This window comes from Parasteatoda tepidariorum, chromosome 2, assembly GCF_043381705.1.
Source record: "Parasteatoda tepidariorum isolate YZ-2023 chromosome 2, CAS_Ptep_4.0, whole genome shotgun sequence".
Lineage (NCBI taxonomy): Eukaryota > Metazoa > Arthropoda > Arachnida > Araneae > Theridiidae > Parasteatoda > Parasteatoda tepidariorum.
Window position 1 is genome coordinate 103,364,171 of NC_092205.1, and position 10,887 is coordinate 103,375,057.

Consider the following 10,887-nt stretch of genomic DNA (forward strand, 5'->3'; position numbering starts at 1 on the left):
TCGGTCCTGGTCACGGATTAATTTTTAATATTTTTTTCTATTTAACTTATTTTATTTCTTAAAATTTAATTTTTCGATATTTCAACGTGAAGAAAATGTTACATTATAAAAATTATTTGTTTTCTTTGGGAAAGAGGGAATATAAGCTAAAAAACGGATAAATTTCGACTCCGGAGCTACGCACGCGACTCACTCCGTAACTCCCTTTAATATTAACTTATAATTTTCAAACTCTGCCAGAAATTAGAGCTTTATATACTAAACAATCGTAAAAACGGAAATTTTTATACACTAATTTGGGGGGCACATGATGAGCCAAAATGGATTTTGTTAATTAACACACTCTTTCCCTTCATGTGTTTCCTCTTTTGCAGAAGATAATTTTCATTTTCTAATTCAATAATTGTCAACCTTTTTTTTTTTCGTTGCGGCGCACTTTTAACGATTTCGAAGCAAACAAAAAATTTAAAAGTTGTTTACATATTTTTTTTAATACTATGTGTAAAACAGTATATCATAATTATTTTGAATGTAAAATAAAATAATGTCTACTACAAAAACAGCAGTAAAGGTATTAAATTACAAGTTAACAGTTATTATTATTTTTTTGCTACTTATTAATTATTAGTTTGTTTTTTTATAGTTATAAATTGTCAGTTTTTTCTTTTTTTTTTTACATTAATTGTTATTTTTTGTAATTTATTGTTAGCTTGTTTTATTTGCTAATTATTAAATATCAGCTCGTTTTGTTTGTTAATTATCTTTTGTAATTTGTTTTTATAACTATTAATTGCATAGCTTATTTTAATTGTTAGCTTTGATTTTCTTTTGTAAATTAGTATGTAGCTTGCTTTCTTTTGTTAATTAATAATTTTAATTCTCATTAAATTTTCTACTTATTTAACATTTTATGATTCTCAAAGACCAATCGCCGCCAAAAGATGTTTACACCGTTCAAAAATGGAAAAATTATAAGTACATGTATATAATATTATATAGTGTTACCCCTTTTACAAGATTATTTTCTTATCTTTTGACTANTTTTTTTTGTTGCGGCGCACTTTTAACGATTTCGAAGTAAACAAAAAATTTAAAAGTTGTTTACTTAACTTTTAATACTATGTGTTAAACAGTATATCATAATTATTTTGAATGTAAAATAAAATAATGTCTACTGCAAAAACAGCAGTAAAGGTATTAAATTACAAGTTAACAGTTATTATTATTATTATTTTTTTGCTACTTATTAATTGTTAGTTTGTTTTTTTATAGTTATAAATTGTCAGTTTTTTCTTTTTTTTTTTTACATTAATTGTTATTTTTTGTAATTTATTGTTAGCTTGGTTTGTTTGCTAATTATTAAATATCAGCTCGTTTTGTTTGTTAATTATCTTTTATAATTTGTTTTTATAACTATTAATTGCATAGCTTATTTTAATTGTTAGCTTTGATTTTCTTTTGTAAATTAGTATGTAGCTTGCTTTCTTTTGTTAATTAATAATTTTAATTCTCATTAAATTTTTTACTTATTTAACATTTTATGATTCTCCAAGACCAATCGCCGCCAAAAGATGTTTACACCGTTCAAAAATGGAAAAATTATAAGAAGTACATGTATATAATATTATATAGTGTTACTCCTTTTACAAGATTATTTTCTTATCTTTTGACTACCCACACCTGCTGCTCGATACCACTTTTTTTTTAAAAATCCATTTTGACAGTTTGGGGGTCAGATGTTGGTGGCCTGGTTATTCTATTTATGTAGTAGATATTCTTTCCCCCCTTTTTTTTCCTGCAATGTTGCCAGCTTGGTAGCACTAATTAAAGAATGAGAAATTAAATGCTTAGTAACCAATATTCCATAAGCAATAAAAAGCTAAAGGATGTCATTTTGCTAACAAATGTACTGTTATGGTCGTCGCATTTGCTAATATCCTATCAGGGTAAACATTTTCAACCGAAATTTTGCTGAAAGTGTCAGCACAAGTCTCTGCTCAAGACATAACAAAACATTAATTACTGTAATCCAACACAGTTTAAAAATTATTATTTATACTTTCTATACTATTTTTGCATTAATAGAAAATAAGAAACTATTAATGAAACACGCCTTACATTATTACTTTAACGAAATGACTTTTCTCTCTAAAATTCTTTAACAGATTTAAAAAAATGAAAATGAGTTTTTTTCAAAAAAAATTAAAAATTTTATACAACTCTGCTTTATAAAACAAGATAATAATATATTTTTATTTTTAAAAGAGAAAAAGAGCAAAAAAATGTATATACATATTACAATTTTTTTTTTTTATCTATTATTATAGAAGAGAGTTTAGGCAACTAAAAAAAAAAAAAAAATTTTTTTTACATTATAAAATAATGTGTTATAATAATTTTTTTAACAGTAAAAAAAATTACCTCAATTTAAAAACTCATTAAGATTTTTTTTTTAAAACGAGACGATGTTACGGCACGGCATTTTTTTGAAACAGAAAAAGTGAATATTGTATAATTAAATACTCGTTGTTGCATTATTATTAAAACTAGTATGTAATAAAAAAATAACGGATATTAAAATTTCTAATGTCATTGGGAACGTAATTTTTTAAGTTTCCTGAAAAATAATTGCGATAAGTAAATTATTTTGTGTATCTTACGTAACACATTCATTACGTTCAACAAATAGTGACCAAGAAACCGAACTTCTGAATTTAACCACTTGTAAAAGATTAATTTTTCTTTTGAACGGTTAGATTAAGAAACCGTTAGTTGTTAACATTGTTTTTTACCAATAGGCAAAATGGGTCTTGGTTGGGATTTCATGGCGTCCTCACTTTTCAACTACAATAATCAAGAGTAATGGCTGTTGTTTGATAATTCTTTTTTCAACTTTTAATTTTGTTATGCATTAAGTTCGTGAATTTATTTTTGAGATATGGGGCCAGAGAGATCCCATAAATACTTCTTGAGTTGTGAATAAAGGAGGATTTCATCATTTGAACAATATTTTTGTTTTAATTAAGAATCAGAAATTCTACCCTACAGTTCAAACTGGATCGTTTTCAATACTAGTTCAGGTGAATATCACAAATAAAGAGGATCCAAACTGCCTCCCAAAAGTTAGAGTTGAAGCAAGAAAAAAAACTGGAAAAGCCAAAGAAGGCAGACCTTAAGCGTTACACAGAAACGAAAGAATTCCGTTCTCAAACGTGAACGCATGAAGTAGTTGAAAGAATTGAACCCTACCGAACTCCTTTCATGCAAATACGAGTACTGGGTGTTGATCACCAGTTAGGGATAAAAGGAAAGTTGTCAACGTACCCAATAACTAGCACAAGACCGTTGACTGTCTTCCCCGCAATATAAATGATTCATTCACTATTCATGTAAAATTGAAAAAAAGACCGGTTTTCAAATCATATTTCATGTATGAACTTGTGAATACGAAACGGTGTATGATGCAGCTTACAATCTCTATCAAACACCATTGCACCAATCCGAAAATGTTAATGATCTCAATTGGCTGTTCAGTCATCAAAAGAATTTACGCAGAATGTGTCTGAGCTGCATGTAAACATGTCCGCGAAATTGTGTACCGAGCAAGTCAGGGTTAACAGTTAAAGATGTCCAAGAGGAAAACACAATAGTTTCTTTTCCAAAAAAAATTTAACAACAGCCACTTTGCGAATTAGAAACCTGTGATCGCCGCAAGGCGACCACAATTTTTTGCATTTTGTAGTGAATCGTATTTTAATTTTTTTAAAATTTATATTTTACATAATCTTAATATCTTATTGAGAGTACAAATAAGTTTCCCCCGTTTTCTATCAAAAATTAGCAAGTTATTGTGAAACATTATCTTTTATTCAAAGTCTTCTCCATTACTAGACACTAATTTCCCCCATATTTCTTTGAGAATTCGGATAACCACGTCGGAAGAACTCTTGCATCTTTCGAGAATATCCACGAATTCCTTGGTTTCTTCAAATGATTCTGCTCAGACAGACCATGTGCCGGAATAGGTCATAATATGAAGGAACAAGGTCTGGCGACTTCTTATTGATGTGTTCCCAAATAGCAAAATCGACGTTTAATGTCTCTTGGCTTCAGTTTGTATGGAGTTCAACTTCCTTGTTTTTGGATCATTCCCAACGATATGAAATTGCTTGCTGAATTATACTTGTAATAGAAGAGCAAGTTCTTTTTTGCGTTTAGGAGAATCTTCTTCCAATAATTCTTCAAATTCCTTGTCTTCGTACAATTTCGGCCTTCCACGCAAACTCACCGTTTTTTTTTGTATTCTAAGTCACAGAAGTATTGCTCACTCACAATTTTTATTATATTTTAATGCTTTAAGTATAAGTTTCAATAATCATTCTACTTACAATTTGGAGAGGGGAAAAAAAAAGACTAATTTTTAAAGATATGTTTGCTCCGTATTTTTAAATTACATTTATTTAATATTTATCAAACTTTGTTCAAATTATATTCTATAGATGCTTCCATAGCATCTCGGGCACAAGATTTTGTAATCTTTCACCTATTTATATGTCTTTTAATTCAGATTGCCATTTTCTTCCTCAAAAAAAATAAATAAATAAATAAATTAAAAAAAAATCGATTAAATAATTACTCTTTTTTAAATTTTAACTTAAATATTTTTTTTTTAGAATAAGCTTTTAAAAATAAATTTTAATAGCATTTAAATATTGAGTGTTTTGCCGCCAGAATTAATATTAACTAGCATAACATATTAAATACTTTTCAAATGAATGAATTTAAAATGTCCACATTTTAATGAGATGATCTAACTCTTATTTGAACTCTTAATTTCTTTATTATTTTAAATATTTCATACATTATAGTAAAATTTTGCGACATAGCAAAATAAATTTGTTACATTTAATATTCTGCATTTGAATAAGAAATCTCAACTCATCTAGTTTGTTATTAAATATGACAAAGCTCCAATTTACTCATTACTGACTGTTTTACCCCATGCTTTGATTTTAAAGTACTATCTAAAAAACTGATATTATTTAAATCATATTTAACCCTTTGAATCGCATTAAAAGAAACAATTGCAAAAAATTTCAAAGAGAAAAAAAAATTATAGCATATATTATGAAATGAAAAAGTTTTAATTTATATATAAGGTATTATTTTCTCTAAATGGAATAAAAAGAAGATATATAATTTCAGAGAAAAAAAGTTGTAAATATTAAAGTTATCTTGAGTCTATAAAAAAAAAAAATTACCTGTTTCTTAAATGATTTTATTTTAACAAAATCAAATTTTTACAAAAATCAATGAAATTTGTTAACTCACATTGGAACTCAACTCTTTGTTAAAATAATAGAATTAAACACAACTGAAGATAGATTATAAGAGCTTGCCAAACAGAGTTCGCAAGATTTGGGACAGAAGGGAGTTTAAACTATCCTGTCCCTTTTATTAAAAGTGTCATAATTTTAAAAAAATAGTGTGAAAAACAAAAGGCTAATTTTTGAACGAGAAGAAAATGAAGACAAGTTTTTGTTTTATTAAAAAAGTTTATTATTATTTTTAATAGTGCATTATTTATCCTTGTGCAAAAACATAGTTTATCAGAATTAAAAGCATATTTATTCATATTTAAAGGATTCAATTTTGTCGTTCAATGAACTGTGGAGCTTCAAAACTTATAAATATTTTCCTTTAATAAGTTAAAGCAAATTGTATAAAAAAATATCAAATATTCATTAATATATGTAATGCTGTGTACAATAGTTAAACCTTTCAGAATTTTTACCTTTTATCAGAGTTGGGCACAGTAAAAACCATGCATCCTGTCCAAAACCCTGATTACAACGCTTTAATTTAATTATTAAAAAGCATCCTCCATCAACTAATAATTCAGTGACTGTTCAACTGGCAGACATCAATACTTTCACGATATCTAATTGACAATCATTGCTTCACTTTTAAAATCTTTGACCATTAATATTCAATTATCAACCCCTGTTATAACAGGGTGCATAGCCAAATTATTCAACAAAAAATAAGCACCTTTTAAGCACTCAAATAATATTTTTAAGCACTTAAAAAAATATAATAATTAGGCAGGGTTGGAAAGTTTTTGACAATTGACGGTTTTAACAGTCATGTCCAAAAAAAAAAAAAATTTTTTTTTTTGGCATTGTATTTGACAATTGTCAAAATTTTTGAACCATGTTGTAAATCAAATGGCGTTTTCATACGCTACGGACTGACGATGCGACGAAACAGATAGGGGTTGAATTAAGTGTGAAAACGTTGCATAGAACAATGTGAGCAGTGTCTTTCTGCATAGTTCGTAGCGAAAATCAACATGGTAAAGGGAAAATTAAGTACTTTTTAAAAACACCCAATGAAAAAAGTACCTTTATGGGCTTTTAAAAAATCGAAAATAAGCACCTTTAAGCACTTTTTAAAAACGGTACGCACCCTGTATAACTATTTTTTTTTTTACATGTCAGTGATGGCTTTACAAAAATATTATTTTAATTTTAACGCCAATTAAATAATTTAAACACAATTATTGAAGCAATGTAAAAATAGATTTATACATTACTTGGAGATAAAATTTTGTCTCGAGTGCTATTTCATGCTTATATTATTATTCATTAAAAGAAGAAAAAAAAAAAGACATACTAGTTGTGAAAATGAGAATTATAAACAAAGGAGAAATAATTTATTATAACACAATAAATATTTATAATCCATAATTTTTAGATGCAAATTCTTTTAATAAATGTGTGCATAGTTCTAAGAAACATAAATACAGCCAAACCTCGCTATAGTGAACTCCCGGATATAGTGAACAAAATGTTCGCTCCTGTGCCTTGCTACGCACGTATAATGTCAAGTTTTGGGCTATAGTGAGTGAACCAAAGGGAGGAAATTGGATATTATGAACTTTTTTCTTCATTTTTTGGTAATTTTGAAGATTCTACATAGATCGACTTTTTAAAACCATCTACAGAGTGGAATGTAGCATTTTTTCCTGTTTGCATCTCCTACCCTCAGTTTCCCATCCCTAAACATTTTGTACGTAAGACGAAGAGTCAGGGTTGGCAAGTTTTTAACACATGACGGTTTTTACTGTCATGTCAAAAACCCATAGTTTTGGTAAAACTATATTTTTATTTGAGTTTAACTGCTTGTAATTTAAAATTAATTCATTTTAGGCAATAAAATTAGAAAAAAAGTTGTTAAAAGATATTTAAGAACAGATTCTTGCATTTTCCCTATCAAAACATACTATTTGAAGTAAAATATTAGGATACTAAACAAAATTTTCAACATTTCCAAGCATCATTTTGTTTGGCATATTACATTACTGAAGAATGTCAAGTCATTCTTGACTTTGCTAGTTGCTTGAGTTTGTTAGTAGCTACAAGTTTTGTTTAGCTTATTTCTAATATTTAAGAAATGCCAAATTTTAAGTTCTTCTTTTTAGTTCTTGAATTTATTAATAGTTCCAAGCTTTTTTGTTTGTTTGTTTATTTCTAACAATTAAGAAGAGCAAAATTTTGAATCCTTTGCAAATCAAGCTATAATGATAAAAATAAGTATCACTATTTTCAATAAGTATATTACAATATTTCGATATGAATGTATATCCTTCTATAAGAATACATGTATATAGTTGCAAAATCAATAGCAATCATTTACAAAGGCAATTATGTGAAAATAATATATTGTCCGCTATAGGCCATAAATTAAAGAAAACAGTAGGTTTTTGACAGTTTTTACCACTGTCATGGCAAAAACCAGTTATCGACAGCAAAAACCCAACCCTGCGAAGAGTCATAAAAAATAAAAGTTAATAAATTTTTTGTTACTACATGTTGCTTTTTAATAACTTTTGTATTTCTTTTCATGGGTCATTTATTTAAATAATGTGTAATAAAAGGGAGCAGTTCGGAAAACTTAGCTAAAATTATTTGCAGTACGAAAAAGTGAACCAAAATTTCGGTCCCTCGAAGGTTCGCTATAGCGGAGTTTGACTGTATCAAATTAAGGAAGAATGCAGTAAAAGAGAGTTTATATATGCATTTTATTCTTTATACAAAACTGTACAACTTCAACACGTTCGATTAGAGTTAAGCTTGGCTAAAAGTAAAACATAAAATATCAAGCATGAGACGTCAGCTGTAGCTATTAGTAAATTAAAAAGGCATGAGAGCAATTTCTGTAATTAAATTTCTTTATTATTCCAAAAATAAATCCAGGATATTTTCAAACACCTTTCTACAGCATAGGAGGTTTCTCTTGAAAACAATAATCATAAATTGAAAAGAAACAAACTGGGAAAAAGGCTTTTTTCTTTAAAAAAAAAAAAAAAAATTTAAAATGAAGTTTCCATAATGTAGTTTAAATCAGAGTGATAATATATGAAGTAAAAACTAGAAGAAAAATAACATTTATCTACAATGGTTATTAATTTAGAATAATTATAATAAAACAACAACTTTATATGCATTATAATTGTTAAAAATGAAGAATTAAAAAGTAAAAATGCCATTTATACAAAGATTAAATAAATAGTTATCTAAAAAGTACACTATAACAATCACTTTAAATGCAATTTAATTGAATAAAAGTAAAATAATTGGGATATCAATGAAATAAACCTCCTATGTTCAGATATTTTACAAATGAACAACTGATTTTATTTTATACTAACAGCATTGTACACTTTACTGTTAAAGCTCATAAAATATACTTCAAGCTAAACTAGAAAAAAAGATATTTTTCAATTTATTAGAGCTTGTATCATATTTGTGATTATAAAAGGATGGCTGGAGAAACATTTTGTTTAAAAAATACTGAGAAAAATAAAAGAACATAGTTTTTTAAAAAAAATATTTTTTAATCGGAAAAATTTAACTTGAATAAGATTCCAATACACTTTTTTTGAAATAAAATTAAAAAAACATATTTATTAACTACTACAACACAACAAAAATATTTTCGAGGAATATGTAACAAAATATAGAAAAAAACTGGAGCAAAAATAAAAGTCATTATACATGGTGTACATAAATTCAAAATGTAATAGAAATCACAAAATCAATTTATTCAAAGTAAGCAATTCTTTATTACATACACAGACAGAGAAGAAGTGAGGGGACAGAAGTAAAACAAATTCATTCTGTTCACTGAGCTCATTTCCCAAAGTATGTCCATGACTATAGAATGAGCAAATGAATATTATGCATGACCAGTCATGTTTTTTTTAATAATTTTTTTTTAAAAGAGTTTTTTTTTTATCATCACAAATTGCTAAAGAATGCAGAAGTGCTACTCATGCCACATATGTGTAGAGTTTTCTAAAAGTAAAAATAGAATATTAATTAATGAGTCATTTATTTCAATGCTGTAAATGAACAATTAATATACACACTGCAAATCTAACTTAGAAGACAACAAACATGCCAACATTTAACACTAAACACACCATAACCGGTCAGATGACTGTTAAAGAACATCGAAAATGCTTATCGTTTTTGCACATTTGACTTCATGATTTTTTCTACAGTTAATGTTCTATTATTACTTATTTTGTTTGTTCCGAATGATACTTGTCCCATACCTATTTCTACCACAACTGGCCCTTTGACCAGGAGAACAATTTATTGCTAAAGAAGTTAAAAATCTAAATTTTTAACTTCTTTTGTTAACTATAATATTAACTCATTACTGCTGAAACATTATTTTTTGAAGATTTCAGGAAAAAATTAAAATTGCAGATTTTATATTATGCTAACACTACACAGTATATTGCCAAGTTGACAGAGCTTTTTAATTACATTGCAATTTAAATTTTATTTCTTCAAAGTTTTAAGTAACTGGTAAAATTAGCAATGTGTACACAACAGTAACAAATATTTTTTTTGTTAATTTATTACTGAATCTTGTAAATTATCTGAACCATACCCATGTTAATTTTCTGTAAACTAACCACTGCTATTCTGTTTGTTAATAAATGAACCTGCATCATTCCACAAGTCAGTGATCTTTTTGATGCGCTGTCGAAACACCACCAGACAAAATAAAAATCTTCATTTTTTGGAGTACCCTTAGTTATATGTGTTCTACTCAAATTCAGAAAAGCATTAATATATATATGTGTGTATATATATATATACATACAGTGGTGGCCAAAAGTGTGGACACTTTTTGAAAGTTTCGTTATTTTCAACTTTGTGTGCTTGTAGAATATATTAATTTTCACTTAAATACAAACGTTTATATATCAAATTGAAGGTAATTTAATGTAAAATTTAATAATAAATACAGTATTCCAATATCTGTATTACAAAAAAAGTTATGCAATTAATAGTAAGATCTATCTTAGATTTGCATTTTTTTTAAAGTGATACTTACACAATCAATACTTAGTAAGATAACCCTTAATTTTTAAGACAGATTCACAGCGTCTTTTCATCGAGTGAACGAGTGTTTGGAGTTCATCTTTCGTTATCACATGGTGCCAAGAATCAATTATAGCTTCACTTAGTTGTCTTTTATTGGATGGACGTTTTTTTCGTACAAGGATTTTCAAACGTCGCCACAAATTTTCAATTGGATTGAGATCAGGGCTGTTTCCTGGCCATGGTAATATATCTATGCCTTTATTTCAAAAGCATGCTTTGCATACTTTTGCTGTGTGGCATGGAGCTGAATCCTGCTGAAAAATAAATGGTTTGGTGTTGGGGAAGAGATCCCTGATGGAAGGTATCAATTTTGGTTTCAGGACATTTTCGATGTACTTTTTGGCATTCAGGATGCCAAATCAGGCCGAAAAAAATGCACAAGTGCTACTACCGATAGAAAAATTAAATATTAATGAATTCT

General features: G+C 27.4%; 1 protein-coding gene across 1 annotated transcript in view; it reads right to left on the reverse strand.

The window, feature by feature from the left end:
- Positions 1–8,064: 8,064 nt before the first annotated feature.
- LOC107452044 (cullin 3) overlaps positions 8,065–10,887 on the reverse strand; it is a 59,904-nt gene continuing 57,081 nt past the window's right edge. Inside the window, exon 19 of the mRNA XM_071178083.1 lies at positions 8,065–9,359. Within this exon, the coding sequence (XP_071034184.1) occupies positions 9,335–9,359 (25 nt within the window). The 3' untranslated portion in view covers positions 8,065–9,334. The remainder of the gene's footprint in view (positions 9,360–10,887) is intronic.